Source organism: Chironomus tepperi, unplaced genomic scaffold (assembly GCF_022539635.2).
Source record: "Chironomus tepperi strain 1889 unplaced genomic scaffold, CSIRO-AGI_Ctep_v1 contig_376, whole genome shotgun sequence".
Lineage (NCBI taxonomy): Eukaryota > Metazoa > Arthropoda > Insecta > Diptera > Chironomidae > Chironomus > Chironomus tepperi.
In genome coordinates, this window is record NW_027226498.1 from 3,762,737 (window position 1) to 3,780,716 (window position 17,980).

The following is a 17,980-nucleotide window of genomic DNA, read 5'->3' on the forward strand; positions in this document are numbered from 1 at the left end:
AATTACCCGAGAAATAACGAGAGGTGCTAGGAATCCAAGAGATGGATCAGATGTCATTACAAGTTTAATATCTAATGCGTAAAATCTCGATGATGATTAAGATTCATTTGTGGTTTATATTAATAATGAATAATATGATATCATTTTTATATAAACATACAGGACTTTTTTAAGCATTATTTTTTTTTGTCTATTGTTGTTTACTTTATGTTTTCAATCGAATTATTCTTAATACATACAAAATAATTTGTTAATTTGTAAAATATTTTTAAAATTTATATATTTAAATCAATTAATATTAAGTTACTTCATACATTATTATTAGTCCAAATTAGATCATTTGTCATATTTTATGCTTTCTAAGTGACTCGCTCGAGAAGGGGGGATAGGAGGATATGGTGGTTGACCCTTTACTTATATATTCTTATATTTCAGCATATTTTACATTCGTGCCAATATCAACAGTCTGGATTTGGTTTCTTCATTTCGCTGGTTTTGCTCAATGGATAGGGGCAAATTCTCCCTAAATACGCCCCTAACCGTTGATCCGTCTAAAACATGTTTTCAATTCTGTTGACTGAAAATTTATTCCAAGAGTCAACTCGAAAAATATTTGTTATCAATTCATATCAATATTTTCATTTGAAATTATCTTAATCGCAAATAGATAACTTCTAAGTAAGTAAGCAAAAAAATAAAAACAAGAAAGCACGTTTGTGCATTGATAAAAAATATCATAAAAATTTGTTTTTAAAAATATTTTTTCATTTAGTCTAATTTCAACAATTGAACTAAAAATGTCTCAAAATCCGCATGTAATCATCATTGGAGCTGGCGTCAGTGGAATAATAGCTGCTTGTAATTTAATATCCAAAGGATTTAGAAATGTTACAATTTTGGAAGCAGAAGATCGAATTGGCGGAAGAATTGACTCAAGAAGATTTAACGATGGATTCATAGATTTTGGTGCACAGTGGTGTAGTGGACAAAAAGGCAATTCTGTATATGAATTGTGTCACACAGATTTCAAATTTGGATCTACAGGGTTTTATGATACTGATGGATTCGTAGGATTGATTTCTAATGGATCAAGAGTTAACAAAGAAATGTTTCAAAAATTATCCTTATTAAGGTCGAAAATTGAAGACATGATTGATGAAATGCGAGAATCAAAAGGATCAATTGGAGATTTTTTTCAACAAAAATACAACGAAGAACTTGAATCATCAGAGTATGACGATGTAGATAATGAAATGCGCGAAATGGTTGAAAAATTGTGGGAAACAGAAGTGAAAGCAAATTATGCAGCAAAAAATTGGCATGACATTTCTGCAAATCGTTATTCTCAGGTCGTGGTATGTGAGGGAAGTCAGGATTTGACATGGAAAACTTCAGGTTATAAAACACTTTTTGATATAATTCAAAAGAAATATAATGTCGAAGAAGTCTTAAAAGATAAGATTCTGTTAAATAAAAAAGTCGACCATGTAAATTGGGAAACAGACAAAATAATAATTCGGACATTAGATCGAACTGTGTACCAAGCTGATCATTTGATTGTCACAATTCCATTGGGTGCATTGAAAATTAACCATAAACTTTTATTTACTCCTATGTTGCCTGAAAAGAAAATCAAAGCGATCGAGAACATTGAGTTTGGAACTTTAGGAAAAGTTTTCTTGGAATTTGAGGAGCCATTTTGGAACAAATTTAACAATAGTTTTAAAATTTGTGCATTTTTATGGAAGAAAGAGGATTTATATGAAATAATGGGAACTGATAAAGAATGGTGAGTAATTCGTACATACATATTATTTGAGCGATAAGTTAACCCAGTAGATTAAATTCATTTACAATTTTGATAAACTATATTCCATGAAAATCACATAGCACATTATGGTTTCTAACTTAAAGTACCAAATTTATGGGATTTCTGATTTAAAAAGATATTTTAAACCATTTTATATTGTGGAAGTGGTTAACATTATTAGATTTCATACTTCTAATTGATAACGGAAGCTTAGGTTTTTTTAAGCATTTTTAAAAAGGCATATTCATAAAATGCTCTGTCGGGTCGGCTGAATGCCATTAAAAACTTGTTAACCAGATTGTAATCATTCCTTAATCATATAATTTTCTATATTAGTCAATCAATTTCTGACCGTTGAGACAAAAAATGCTGAAATCACTTAGTAGTTATTTAGTTTTATTTAGTAGTAAATTAAATAAAATAATTTACTACTAATCATATGTTAAATCTAACCTAATCTAATACCTAACAAATCTTAACCTTATTTTCTTTAATTATTAAAATGCTTTAGGTTGACAAATATTTATGGCTTTCTACACCTTGATGGATTCCCATACATCTTAGAAACTCTTTTAGGTGGAAATAAAATGCATGAATTTGAAACGTTCAGCGATGAAAAAATTGAAAATGACTGCATTTGGTTGTTGGAAAAGTTCATGAAGGTTAGAATACTCCGACCAATCGCAATGAGAAGGACAAGATGGTTAACAAGAGAAAACTTTCATGGATCTTACTCATATTGCTCGATGACTACTGCTGCAAAAGATGTTTATCCAGAAGATTTGAAAGAAACTGTATTTAATAAAAATGGTAAGCCAACGTTGCTATTTGCTGGTGAAGCAACAAGCTCCAAATTTCAAGGATATGTTCATGGTGCTCTTGATACTGGAAAAGAAGCTGCAGATAAGCTAATTGAATATTTTGAAGATCAAAAGGAACAATAAACGTTAATATGAAATATCCATCAATTTGAATAAACATTTTTTTAGCCAATTCAATTCGTTTTTCTTCTTTCTGTTCGCAAGGCTTTTGATTAACAAAAATTTAGGTGATATACTATTATTGCTAATATTAATGAAAAACACAAGTAAGCTAAACATCTCGATTCAAGCAAGGTTTAAAAGTCAAAAAGTAAATGATAACAGGGAATTCAAACTTTGTTCACTTGCAGGATGGTACATTAAGAATTTAGTAGAATAGAAACATTTTACGCCTCAAACAACGAAATAATAACCTAGTTAATAGCATTATATCAATTTGTTCACTATGTCACTAATTTCAAACTCAATTGAATTAGCAAATATTACCTCACCAATCTAACCTAACTGATTATGAGTCAATTATTAGATGTTTAACCAAAGGACATTTTCATGTGGAACATCATGTGTCATGACTTTAAAATCGACATTTTTCTATTCATTTCTTGATATTAATGCTGTTAATTTCAAGAAAATAATAAAATTTTTTGTTATCACATTTCATGCGAGTATACTCAGATTCTCTCAAAATATTCACTGAAAATTTTAAAGCAAAAATATGTATAATGTTTCACATTCATTATTTAGCGGTCAAATGATTATCATGAATAAAATTTTGTAAGTATTTATTTCACTGCATATACAATAATTTCTATAAATTTATTTTTTAATTTATAGTCAAGTCGCTTGCTTCATATCTCTTATCTACTCTTTGTCATCAACAAATATTGATTGCAATTTTAATTTCTACAGTAATTATTGGGTTTTAGGAAGAATATATTGTTGTCATGTCAAAAATGATCTAAATATTGATTCCGTTGAATCATCAAACGTGAATTCATCATCTGGTTTGCACTATCCTGGAAAGACTAACATAAATATAAATGGAATTGATTCTTATCAGAATTCAATCCAATACTTTCCAAATGGATTAGAATTTTTGTTTGAAAACTTGAGGCTCATTAGCATTTGGCATGGAAGAATTAAGGAAATTCATCAATCTGATTTAAGGCCATTTCCAAAATTAGTTTATCTTAGTTTACATCAGAACAATATAGAAATAATTGAAGATGGACTTTTTGATTTTAATCCAAATCTTGAAGTAATTACTTTATCTAATAATAGGATTTCACATATAGATCAATTTGTTTTTGACAATTTAGTTAAACTTTCATATTTAGGATTTGATGCAAATCCTTGCATCAACATGGAAGCACGAGCGAGTCAGGCTATGGTCAGAGATATTGTAAGGATTATTAAAACTAAATGTATCAATTCAAATATTTTACGTAGTCATCAAAACACAAATGCAATTGGAAGGTCAAGAAATTTGGAATTTAGTGAATTGCAAGATGACAATTCTGAGGAACATGCAAGAATGAGTCAGATGATATTGATATTAAATGAAAAAGTTGCAAAGTTAGAGGAGACATTAAGGAATATGAATAATTCGGATACTAAATAAACGCTTTTAATCTTTATTTTTAAATATTAACCGTCTCATAATAAAGTGTGGAATAATAAATAAAAATTTGTTTTCTTTTTCTTCATTTAGTTTCTTATTTCTTGTGATCTATGGCCCCTCTTATTTGGCGTCTGATATTTCCAAGATTTGTTTCTATTGGATTCAATTCATAATGAATTCGTTCTTATTGATCCACTGTAAATAATAAAGTGGTTGAACAGATCTACTTTCTTTTTTGTTGCTCTGTCTCCTTCTTTACGGTTAATTACTAAGTTAAAGAAGAAATTCTGCCAAAACTCCTTTTGCTTTTTACGTTCCAAGAGAATATCTGTCTCACAATTTGTGCATTTTATCTAACTAAAAGTAGTCTGACTCGTAAATCATCCACAACACCGACAGTAATAACAAACCAATAAGAATTTTAAAAACCTTTCAAATGTTTGAAGTTTAATTTTGTATGGTTTGTATACATCATTCATTTAAATTTTGCATAGTTGTTAAAAAGCATTGCTCGGAATAAAATGAATAAAATGAATAATTTGAATAAAGCTGAATTAATTAAAATACTTACACAAAAACTCTTCAAAGATATTAAATTTCTCGGTTTTCAAAACTTTGTTTCCATTTTTGTCATCAATATTTTTTTCATCCCCTAGTAATTCCATCCTACATTCTATCACCAACCCTAATACTAACCCCTCTTTCTCATGTCGAAATTCCTCACTTCTGATTGGCTATCACAACCAGCTCATTGCTCCTGCTGAACATTTTTTAAAATTTTTGTTACTTTCAAAACGGGCGACACAAAAAAGGGAAAAAATAGTTCTTGGGTGTCAAAAAAATAGGAAGAAGAAGAAGAAGAGAAAAAATACATAACTAATAATGATGTTAAAAAATTCTTACGGCAGTCTTAATCATAAGCTTGGCGTGAGAGGATCAATATTTTTTTAAGATACAAAAAAATAAAATAAAAAATTTTTAAACGAGATAAAAAAATAAAATTAAAGTAAACATTAAAGTTAAAGAAAAGTGAAAAGTGGAAGTGACCTTTAAGAAAATTTTGTTAAAATTTGCAGATAAGATACTAAAGTGGAATATTTAGGGTATAAAAGTTAGTATTTTATTAAAAAATATTTTGAAATTTACCTATTTTGTTTTATAATATTCTAAATTAAAAACCAATCGAAATAACATTAACTAAAAATGTTTTTTAATTATTAAATGGAAAGATTTAAAACCTATGAAGTCACAAAAAAAATAAAAAAATTGTCACATCGCAAAAAGGATTTTCATTCAATATAAAAAAAACTTCCATTTTTTATTTTCATCGCGCTTGCTCCCTTAAAAAATATTTTGTGACCATATACAGACACCATCAACAAAAACAGCAGCCTCTGCAGTAGCAACAACGTTAATTCACATTAATAATTTTTTATCATGGTCCACAATAAATGAAATTTATGTATACATTGCTCATACGTTTATCATTGTTCAATCTATTCTTCATAAACCATCATGAAAATAAATCTCACTCCATAATATAATCCTACTCGTGTGTATGAAGCGATATTAAAGTAGAATGAGCCGAAAAGTATAGTGGATGAAAATAGAAAAAAAAGAGAATGAAATTTATTTATTTATTCCGACTCCCTTACATTATAAGAGCATTTAGTTGATGGTGGATAGGAAAAATATTTTTAGGGAAAATTGTCAATGATTAGTATGAGAATAAAGCGCATTTTAATTTTATACTTCATAATCTTGATCTGTTTCTTAATTCAACGTCCTGCAAAAAAATTGCTCTGTCAAGCCTTAAATTCGCGTTCTCGCGATGTTATGTTATATTACCAATAGTAATATCTTGGTGGGTCGAAGTGTCTAGGTGGTAAATGGTTTTGTTCTTCGGGACTTAATCATTACACACTACCAGCGATCATGGGTTCTCATATGTTGTCAAAAGAGTGGTTTGAATTCCATCATAAACTGGAGGTCTAGGTTTGAGTGCATTAGTTTGACAAGCCCTCACTCGTAAAACTGTTAAACTCTGGATCTTTCAGATCTGTAAAGCAAAAGTTTAGTCTTCAGTATTTTGGTTTTAAAAATTCAGTAGCTTCAGAGAATTAGACCAAAATGCCATTTTAAAAATATTTTGTTAACTCCTTAAAATAATTGCTAATAGCAAAAAAAATGTAATGGAAAAAATAGAACCCTCGCACATTCACAATATTTTTATGACATAAAAAGAAGGAGAAAAAATACAACAGCATTTGTACAGCAAAAAAAATTGTTTGAGTCAATGCAGAGTGGTAATTTTTTTTAGCTAATACAACAGATGAAAAATTCCATCCATTTCGTCCCGCACTGACTTTTATTTTTAATATATAAAGCATTACATACAAAAATCCATACACGAACATTTGATGCGTGCGTATATTGTATTTTATTGTGAGATGAAAAAAAAAATACTTGAGGGGTTGGGAAGGCAGGCATTTTTATCGATCTTTCTGTACAATTTTTTGTGCGTATATTGACGATTTTTTATTGGCTTGTGTTTTTTTTATATCTGGTGACGCAATAAAAAAATGGCTAACAATTTAATTTTTTTATCTATCTTTAAACTAGATGTTTCAACATTGGGAATCATCGAATGCAAATTCAGGCGGTGAAATCGGATCGACAGCAATAATTTCAAGTATTTTCGAGCAACAACAACAATCATCATGGTACAATACAGCTCAATCGACAGTTCAAATAAAAAGTGAACCATTAGAATTGAATTCACAGCAACCGCATCAACAGATGAGTCCTATTATGTCACAAAGTAATGTCGATATGCTTGATCCTTTTCGTCAAATGGGTGTTTTCAATCCATTGACACCACCTGGCTATTCAGGCTTGCTTTTTCAATCGTCATTTTTGAATGGAAATAAACAGCAACAAACTCAGCATAAAAATCAATTGACACCATCAAAACCTCAAGATTTAAGTAAGAACAGTATGAAAGTTGATAACAACAACTCAATGACTCCACCGATAGACGTAACACCACCAAAATCACCAACGATGAATTCAGAACAAACACCAGAAAAGGAAGAAACTTTAAATTGCAATGGACTTGAAACACAGTCAGAAAGTTTTGATTCATATGACGAGGACAGTGATGATTTTGGTGATGATGAAGATGGAATTATAATGAATGGAGAAAAGTCAAAGAAACGCAAAGGAAGCAACAAACCACGACAGTACAAATGCAAACAATGTAAACAAATTTTTCACTCTAAACAGGAATTTTGGGATCATACGAGGTCCCATATAAAGCCTGAAAAAGTGCTACAATGTCCAAAGTGCCCATTCGTAACAGAGTACAAACATCACTTGGAATATCATTTAAGGAATCATTCACGATCAAAACCATTTCAATGTCCTCATTGTAATTATAGTTGTGTGAATAAGTCAATGTTGAATTCACATTTAAAATCACATTCGACAGTGTTGCAGTATCGATGTGTTGACTGTAACTACGCAACCAAATATTGTCATTCATTAAAGCTTCATTTGAGGAAGTATGATCATAAACCTGATATAGTTCTTAATCTAGATGGAACTCCAAATCCTTTGCCAATAATTGATGTATATGGTACACGACGTGGTCCAAAAAGCAAAGCAACAACAGCAAAACTTTTAGCTGAAATTGAAAAGAATCAGCAGCAACAAGCAGTTGTTAAAGCACAATCTCAGCAACTCTCACCTCCACTAACTCCGTCAACTAGTTCATTAGCAACAACAACAACAAATTCAATCACCAAAACCCCCCCCTCAAGTCTTATACCGAATGCAGCAATGATGGTTAATATGCTTCAAAATGTCGGCAATAAAATGTCATTGTTCCCTTATTTCCAGTTGAATCTACAAATGTTTGCTGCCCAACAACAGCAACAACAACAGCAGATGCAACAACAAAATAATATTGAAAGCGAAAGTGACGATAAATACGATGTGATGGATGATGAGCAGCAGTCGGAGGAAGTTAACACAAATTTTATTGAATTAACAAAATCAACACCGATCGAGAAAAAGACAAAACGAAAAGGAAAAGCATTTAAATTTAATGAAAAGATGGACATACAATCAGATGATGGTGAAATCTTAATGGAACAGCAACCAAATTGTGAAAATTCATCAAATAATAAAGTGACGTCATCATCAGTGCAGCAAGCTTGTTGTGAGAGCACCGAACGAACGACTGAAAATGAATGTAAATTTTGTGGAATTATTTTTAAGGATAACGTACTTTTCTCGTTACATATCGGATATCATTCACTTGGTGATGATCCATTTAAGTGTAATATGTGTGGAATGAAAACTGATGATAAAATTCAGTTCTTCCTACACATTGCCAAATTTCCACACTCATAATGATGATTTTAATGATGATGATTTAGTGTTGACGCTCAAATAATGAAATGTGTGCGCATGCTCTGTATTTCATTCATTATTTTTTTCTTACAAATGCGCTTACTTTTGTCTGTTGCGGTGAAAAAATGGCGATGAAAAGTCGATTGAAATATTTTGTAAATTCAGAGATTGAGAAGAACCTAGTCAAGGTTAATGGATTAAAAATGAAATATTCTTGATATTTTGTTCATATAGTTTTAATGTGTAAACCAAAAATGAAAGAGGAAAAGTTTAAAGGCACTGAGAGAAAATCAAACAGTAAAGAAGTTAAGTAGTTATTTGTGATGAAATTGAGTACCATGAAGTTTGAATAAGATAAAAAAATTAACTTTTTAATAATTCAAGAATTATGTGCCAAAATATTTTTTCAAAAATTTTAAATTTTGTACCTGAATATTACTATAAATTTATTTTACATATTAACTTTATAATTGTTTTACCTGTCACCACTTATTTCAATTTCAATTGCTTTTAGCGCATTTTTGAAACTTGTTTCAAAAAGGTAGCTTAATAAATCAGTTTTTTTTATTACTTTACAAATCTACCTCCTTAATTTTCAAATACTTTTCTCTCAGTACATAGTTTGTAAAAAAATATATGAATTTTTCATATAATATCGATGCCAAAAAAAAATTGTCATTTCTTTTGATTTACAATGTAACTTATTATTACTAGTTTTTAATTATTTATTTACTTTATTTAAACTTAAGCCAAATATATTGTAAACTTATCGAAGACTGAGATAAGATCTAAGAAATATTATTTTTAGGTTACTTTTTGGATTAACAAGAATTGGAAATTTTCGATCAGATGAAATACTAGCCAGCTTTATGATATACTCGAGCGTCACAAATGAAGAAGGCTCCGTCACCGAATTCTTTAGGCTTTAAGCCGCCTTAATTGAGCAGCAACATAGCAAACACATCGCAGAGCCTTCTTCACGTTGTGTTTATGCTGTGGAATTACTCGAGATATAAAGTAACACTTGCATTTGTGGCGCTCGAGAATACAAAGTTACATTTCTTTCTAATTTAAGATAATATCTTAAAATTTATGAATATTCCAAATGATAAAAAGTTAAATTTTAAGTCACAATTTGACTTTTCCATCATTTATTGAATTAGTTTCATAAATTTTGAAATATTGCAATTGTTAAAATTAAGAAATTACTTGCAAATTTTCTTGAAAATTCTAGATATGATAAATAAGTTCACAAATTTCCAACTTTTAAATAATTTTTTACTACTTAAATGTGTGAAAATCTAATTTATTTATTTATTTATATAATGCTGAGCAAAAAAATCAAAAATTGTATAGAATAGAAAATTTAATCTATCTAATTCGAAAATTAATCATAAATCTTATAATTAATTAAGATCACAAAACAATGTTTGTTAATGCTGAATTTTACTCGACTAGACAAAACTATGTAATGACTTGTTCCAAAGATTTTTTGTCCATTCGGTTAGAAATTTAAGTTATAATATTTTCAGTCTTTTTGTAAATCAAATTTTTTAAAAGTCTCAGAAAGTACCAAAGGATTCAATTATAATTACTGATTTGAATTTAATTTAATTGATCTCTAACAAAAATAATGTAAAATCCATTAAAAATTATATAAAAAAATTATTCAGTAAGTAACAACAAAAAAGATCAAAAATTTATGAAAATAAACAAAAATATTTTGAATAAAGTTTCGTAGTTTCTTTATATCATTGTCCTCATCAATCTACTATTCGTTCAAAAGATTTCCGTAAATTATTGGGAAGAAAAATTCTTACAAAAAGAACAAAAATATTTTTAAACAATCGATGACATTTGACATTTTTTCGGGGTGTTTAAATTTTCAAAAATACTTCCTTATTCAGCCACATACGATAAATGAAGTACAACAAATTTTAAAGACCCTCCACTGTCGTCATCTAGAAGAATACGCGTGCCAAGAAATTTTAATGTAAAATTTTTTCTAAGAAATATTTTTCTCGACCCTCAAAAACAAATCTTTATGCTTTTTTCTTTCCTTTTCTCTTCTTTGTGCTCTTCTTTGTACCCCATAAAGTCGTTTCCTTAAAAAAGAAATAACAAAGAGGGAAGATTTCATTCCATCAAGAAGTGCTGCGTCTCGACACGTGGTTAAATTATTATATTTAAATTATGTATTTATTTGATGATTGGAAGGGCTTTATACATATTATTATAATGTGTCATGAGACATGCAGCAGCAGCGACCTTTTTTACTTAAATATGCATATTAATTTCGTTCCTTATTTATGGGTCAAATGTTCAAGAGATGATGAACATCTTGAAATTTGAGAATTGGATATTCAGGAAGACGATGTAAAATGTGCAGAGTTAAAAGCATCCTTTCCCAATTAATGGATTTTTCTGTATTTAATTTTGTTATTTTTATTTCGCTTTTAGTGTCAACATTTATTTATTAAGGGATTTTTGTTGTCTTTAGATGGTGGAAACTTTTACTGATTCTATTTTTGTATCTATCTATCCTAATTAGGTAAAATTATGAGAATAAGCGATGGTTTGTTAACTCTTCAATGGTTTTAATAATAATTACTTTGAGGTACTATAATTTATGGTAATTCAGCCTGATAAGGATCTAATGGGAAGATAAAATCATCCAATGGCGGCTAAAGCTGACTCTTTCGCTAACCTCCGTTTGACAATTTTCAAAACCATTGAAATACTGTCTATTTCAACAGTTTCCTTCTTAGTGTTTTTTGGTCGTCCATGAGCTATTTTACCATCAAAAAAGTCGGAATTAAAGATTTTATTTAATAGAGATTCTATCCAACCATCGAAGTCTGCTTATTCTCAGACTAGAGTCAAGTTGGCCGAGGTCGGATATTAGGTCATTTCTATGCCGTGTTTTTTCCGGTTCGTAAAATCACAATAATGCAAATATTTCTTTTATAATGATGCATAATCTTTGATATTAAATATACTAAATATTCAACGATACAATCCATAATTCACGCGCTATAAAATCATTTTATTCATTCATTTAAAAATTAAGTACCGAGATTATCTTCAATAATCGTGTTAATGGGAACGATCAAAAAATTCTATTCTCCTTTCTCATTTTTGTACAGATAATTATGCTGTCTAAATTCCTGATTATCGCATTTTTACTGATCAGTAGAAATTTAGCATACCGTAAAATTTTCCATGTCAACGAAGTGTCAATAGAGATCACAGCTTAAGATCATAGAAAGTACGACAATATGTGTGTAATAGACGAGTATGTAAAGGTCGTTAGAGATCATGCATGCTCCTTTGAGCATTGACAAAAAAGACAAAATAAAAGAAGTTGCATAAGGACTTCTCGATGTCCCTCTCTTTTTTCATTCCTCTTTTCTTCCTCTTATGCCAATGGTAATAATAATTATCCATTCGATAGATGAAATACAGTATATCTTTTGAGGAAAATGCACATCTGACTTCTGTCTGTCTAATGAAACCCAATTGTCCCATAAAATTCATATTTATTTTGCATGTCTTGAGACATATGAGTAAGTTAAAATGTTTTTAAAGGCATATTGTAATGAACGCAGTTTCAAAAAAAAAATGGAATGATTGCTTGATAAATGTATTTTAAGATACTTACTTACTGACTGAAACCATGTTAAGACTTGAAGCCTAAGTTGCTACAAAATGCTGGGCTTTATTGCTGGCTGAATCACAAAGCTTGTGGAAATCCTCTGTTTTGCCATATAACTGGGATTCCTTTATTACCGCCCTACACCATGCTGTACACGTCCATGAGCAGTTGGACGTCTTTTCTCTTGTGGATTCCAACCAAGAGAAGTATAGCAAGCTTGTTTCTCTAAATATCTAGCTATAATTTTTTGATGAAGTGCGTCCGAATTTAATTGGGTAAAACAGCAATAACGCAACGGAATTTGACTAGAATTTCCTGAGATTGACCCAGATCATTAGCATAGATATCAGATATCCTACCAATTATCCGACTCCCTACCAGTTATGCTACAGCTGATCAATAAAAATCATAGACTATTCTCTTTTCAGATGTCATCAATTTTTCTTAAATAACAAAAAAGTAATCAAAACAATGAATTCGACTAGGATGTGCAAAAAAAGCCATACATTCTTAAAATGGACATACAAAAACGGACATATCGATTTTAAAATTACAACAAAAACACTGTCGATTTTACGCTAAAAATGTGTTAACGAGTGACTGAATTGGAAGCTGAAAAAAATTCTATGAAAAAAAATATAAAAGAAATATCCAATGTTTTGTGGCCTTTTAACTCTCAGCTTAGTTCAGGATGGACAGATGTTTCTATTTCCATACGCATATTCACTGGTCCTTTTCATGTTATTGCCGTTTGTACGTATTGGGGGTAGTCAATGCACATCGATATAATTTTTATATTCTCGAGAGCTGTAAAACCCTAAGCCTCATGCCAACCTTCTATTTCATTTTAATAATAATTTTTGTTCCTACACATTTTTTTTTGTACGTGACAGATTTTTTTTCAGTGTGTGCCAGTTTTTGTTGTAAATTTTTATGAATGTCCTTTGACAAAATAAAAAAAAAGAGAAAAGAAAGAAAAATAATTGAAAAGATTTTTTTGGAACCACCGGTCACTTTAAAATTGATATATATGATACTTTTAGTGATGCTGCTGCTGATGTTATAAGAACACTTAAACGTATGGTTTATTAAGAACATTGATGAAATGACAAAACATGTAAAAAAATTAAAGAAACATATAAAGTATGGATTTGTGTTTTTTAAATGAGCATTTAAATCTGTTTTAAGATTTTTTAGGTTGTGAATATATATATGTAGCATTGGAAAATTAAATCATTTTTATAAAGTTATCATTTTTCATATGATAATTTTGGTCTAAATATGGCGATTTTCTGTGGGTGTCACGTTATACTTTCAGATCCGTTCTGACAATCTTAAGGCAATCTTGTAGCTCTCCTCTCCATTTCTCCCGCTACACTACAAATTCCTGACTCGTCTCTTAATCCAACGTCGCTGTTAGATATAATCATGGTTTTATTTGGTGCATCAAACAGTTGAAGTTTTTAAACTTCCAAAAAAGGAAGCAAATTTGGATATGGCTGGATTTAAATCTACGAGAATTGAGTTACCTAATAAATGTTAATACAAAACATCTTTTTCTAATTAAATCAAAAAGTTGTGAATTTAAATTTTTTTAAATCTCATATCATAAAAATAAGGGTCTCAAAACATAATTTATAAAGTGTGGGTGATAAAAATCAGAAAAACAAAATTTTGAAGTTTTTATGGGTCTGTTAAAGCTGATGGTCATTAACGTTTGGATATATTTTGTTGATTTGTTGCTTGTTGAGAAATTTTTCATGGTCCATTATCAATTTTTTTTATCATTTTCACGATCCTTCTTCAGCCTAATGCTCAATTCCATTCACGCAAATAATAATCAAACAGATGCATGATTTTATTTTTTTTCTGCTTTAAAATACTGTATTTGAAATTGTGCGTAGGAACGGTTTGTTATGGGATTTTGATAAAGAGCGATTTGAGAATAAAAGGCCTTAGACGCATTTTTAATAAGGTATTCAAAGGGGAATGTCTATTGAAAGAACTTAAATAAAAAGGCTTCTCCAATTAGCAGGTCAACAAGATATTAAAAAGGTTAATCAGGTGAAGAAGAACGGAATGGACATATATTTCGTAAAAAGCCTGCCAAAAAAATGTTTCTTAATTACACCGACCATGGTTGGAATCCACCAGAAAAATAGTGATCAGGAGCTTCAAAATATACCTGGTGTAGAACAGTGATAAAATAATTTCAGATTAGTGTGCAGACAGATAATTTCTACAAACTAGGTGACAGAGCCACGAACCCCAACATACAAAGAGAACGCTTCTAGGTTTTGGAGTAATGTTACTATATCTTTTATGCTCATTGCCTGAGCTTTTGAAAATAATATTTTTAAAAAAATGTGTCGAATTGATAAAACTGTAAATTTAGTGATTCGGACAAGTAGTCAAATTACTAATCTTTTACCTATTGCCACGAAAACAGCTCTATAAAAATAAGGCACACACTGCAAATATGAATGATGATGATTTTTTTCATTCCTTTTTTTCAAAAATATTTATGTCCTTCAATGTCTATTTGTTATTTTTTTTAGCATTTTTGTCCGTTGTATCTTTTTTTTCTTCACAATACACAGACATTAAATTTACTCCGACTCCCATACATGATGATTATTTATTAATTTTTAATAGATCGGAAAAAATGTGCAATCTGTTGTGTCTGTTCATTGATCAATGGCAATTTTTGTATTTTTTTTTTTTGGCATCAAGCTGATACAAATTGAGAATAATAGTAACCATAAGTAACCATAAGAAGATTGAATGACTGTGCGATTATTACAATAAAAATTTCAAAAATCATCCTTAAAAAATTTTTACGCCACTTTTTTATATAAAGAATATTAGATTCCTTAAATGGATTACAAACTATCTTTTTATTTTCTTGAGTATGTCATTAAGGAACATTTGAGTGACACAAATTAGACTCATAGTATATTAATGAATGCTTTAATTTAGTCTATGGCACGATGACTGGAATGTTAATTGATTTTTCTTCACATTTTTTAAAAAAATGATTTACAATGCTGAAAGAGAAAGAAAATTTCGTTAAAAACTTATTAAAAAATCATTTTTAACTATGTATGTAAGTGGCTGGAGGATGTAAAAATTTCACTTTTTTTTGAAATTTTTTATAGATATTTTTAATCTTTTTTTACATGTTATACTTCTGAATAATAAATATTAACATAGGAATCAAATATTTATCAAACTAAATAGGCTTCGATGAGCTTGTAGAAGATCTACAGAGGCTTCATTAAATAAAATTTTTAAATCCTATTTTATAGATGATAAAAGAGATCATGGATGATCAAAGAACTCTTGGAAACAAACCATAGATTGAAGCAAAATTACACTTTGAATTCGAAATTTACAGATTGAAGCCGGTAATACAACCAGCTTTTTGTGCAACTGAGTTAGGCCAGAGAAATAAGAAAGAAGGTAAGTAATAAACATTAAAATTGTATTTCGAAAATAATTTTAAATGAATAATTTAAATCAAATTTCTGAATGGAATGAATATATTGCTTTTGGTCTAACAGTCATCTTTTTCCCGAATATAACAAACCAGTTGGCCGATCATAAATTCAGCCCCAATGCTTTCGTGGTTCTAAATCCGGCACCATATCATAGTCTCGATGGATTGGTACCGGATTTTGGATCGAATAACCGACTTGTGCTAATTGGCTTTTATACTTGCAGAACCATGCAATATTTTTGCTATTTTAAAATATACTTTTTTTACAAACATGTCAAACCGGATAAGTCCATCAACTGTAATCTCTCCAAAAGTCTTTTAAAATCTCTTACTCTACTTCCACTCACTTTTTTCCAAGTAATCCTTTTCAATATATTCATTACAAATCAATGATTTTTGTCATCTTATTGATCATATTGCAGCATCAAATATCTCATCGGATATATTGGACATGCAGGCGTATTTTTTAATGCAAAAGAAATTTCAGAAGGTATTCAGGTAAGTCCTCTAAAAAAGAAAAATCGACCAAGAAATCAAACCATAAAAACTGCAAAAAACAGATGATTTTATTTTTTTTTGTTTGAAAAAATAAAAAATCTCACCTGTCATCTGACATTTCTAGTATATCCAGATTTTTTATACCTGTATTGCATTTCAATATCTATGTGTTTAAAAAAATGCATTTAAAGAGATCAAATGAATTAAAGAGAGGAAGTGAAGGCAAAATTGTTGCATCTAAAAAAATAGTCGAGGGTTGATTTTTTATGCACCGCACTGCGTGTTTTTTTATGTTTTTATTTTTTTGTTCACACATTATATGATTATTATACAATTTAGACAGCCTATTATTAGAGTCAAGTGGGGTTAAACAGCGATTGTATTATATTTCATTACTGCTCATATTTTTTATTCGAGGGTAATTGATATGATTGGAGGGAAGGTACTTTTGTTATTAAGAGTATGTAATGCCTACTTTTTTTTATAATAAAAAATTAGATTTAAAAAATGGAGGGATGTAAAGCATGAATTAATGTGTGTGATTATTTTTATGATGGAAATTTAGAATAATATATGTTTTTATTCCCATTAATAAAGTCTTTAAGTCTGATATTGTAGATGGCAAAAGATGTATTTTATAAAATAAGTCTAAATTTTAAGAATGTTTATTTTGAGAAGTATATTTTTAAAAAAATATTTACGAACATTTTAACCCATTTCATCATTTTACTACCATTAACCGTTTTGCTCATAAAAGTATTACCGTTAGCAAGATTCCTGTAATTCTTTAGAGAAAATCCCACCTAAACTATAGCAAAAAAATCTGTAAAAACAAAGAAATACCAACAAACTGTTAAATGTACAGTAACAAAAAATTGTTTTATGACCACCAATAACTTAAAAAAGGGTAAAAAATGCTCCTAATTATCCTTTCAGGCTGCTGTAGACAAAGATACTTAAGTAATAAATATTATGATGAAATTATGAAGTAAATGACTGCAATTCTTAGAAGTTACTTTTTATCTGTCGGTACTCACAGAAAATGCCTGTAATAAAATTTTTGCAGGATTTTTTGCCACTTTTATGACCCATTTTTATGTTTTTTTTTTATACATTCTTTGTTTTTGAAATAAAGGCTTAGGTAGATTTTGACCCGAGCAACATAAATGAAGAATGCTCCGCTAAAACTTTTTTTAACTCCAAATTGATGCCACTTAAATTTGGCATTCAAATGGTCCATGAGCCTTCTTCATTTGTTTTATTCGGGCGATATAATGAAAGAGTTTAGTTGTATGTTAGGGTTGAATTAGCACCTTCAATTCATATTTACTACTGACTCGATGTATCATTCTTTGATAAATAAATAGAACGAAAAGCAAAATTATAAAAAAAACCCTTATGAAATTCTTAACCGTTTATAGTTTCACTGTTGGAGCGAAAAGGAGTCAAATTAACATCTGTTGTAAATACTAATACATGCCCTGTAAAATGAAAAATCTGTTAAAATATTTCTCAATCCAAAAAAAATTTTAAAGCTGAAAAAAAATCACGTTTTGTGTAAATTGATTGCGATTATTGTTACTATTGCACGTTATTATGGACATTTGGTCTATAAAAGATATTAATCTATTTAAAGTGAAAAAAAAAATTTTTTTGTGAT

General features: G+C 29.4%; 2 protein-coding genes across 2 annotated transcripts; both read left to right on the forward strand.

Moving 5' to 3' along the window:
- The first annotated feature begins 778 nt into the window (after window positions 1-778).
- LOC139096082 (spermine oxidase-like) lies at window positions 779-2,808 on the forward strand. Its single transcript, XM_070647712.1, has 2 exons — window positions 779-1,789; window positions 2,322-2,808. Exons 1-2 carry the CDS (start codon window positions 798-800, stop codon window positions 2,752-2,754), a joined length of 1,425 nt encoding a protein of 474 aa, XP_070503813.1. The 5' UTR covers window positions 779-797; the 3' UTR covers window positions 2,755-2,808.
- A 2,368-nt stretch (window positions 2,809-5,176) lies between these two features.
- LOC139096063 (protein hunchback-like) lies at window positions 5,177-9,093 on the forward strand. Its single transcript, XM_070647686.1, has 2 exons — window positions 5,177-5,363; window positions 6,875-9,093. Exon 2 carries the CDS (start codon window positions 6,875-6,877, stop codon window positions 8,666-8,668), a length of 1,794 nt encoding a protein of 597 aa, XP_070503787.1. The 5' UTR covers window positions 5,177-5,363; the 3' UTR covers window positions 8,669-9,093.
- The last annotated feature ends 8,887 nt before the right edge of the window (window positions 9,094-17,980 follow it).

What these genes read in the sequence shown, in the direction of transcription:
- LOC139096082 (XM_070647712.1), top strand. Translation starts at nt 798, where the DNA reads ATGTCTCAAAATCCGCATGTAATCATCATTGGAGCTGGCGTCAGTGGA. An exon ending in ATGGGAACTGATAAAGAATG is followed by an intron (nt 1,790 to 2,321) that starts GTGAGTAATTCG and finishes AAAATGCTTTAG; the next exon opens with GTTGACAAATATTTATGGCT.
- LOC139096063 (XM_070647686.1), top strand. Translation starts at nt 6,875, where the DNA reads ATGTTTCAACATTGGGAATCATCGAATGCAAATTCAGGCGGTGAAATC.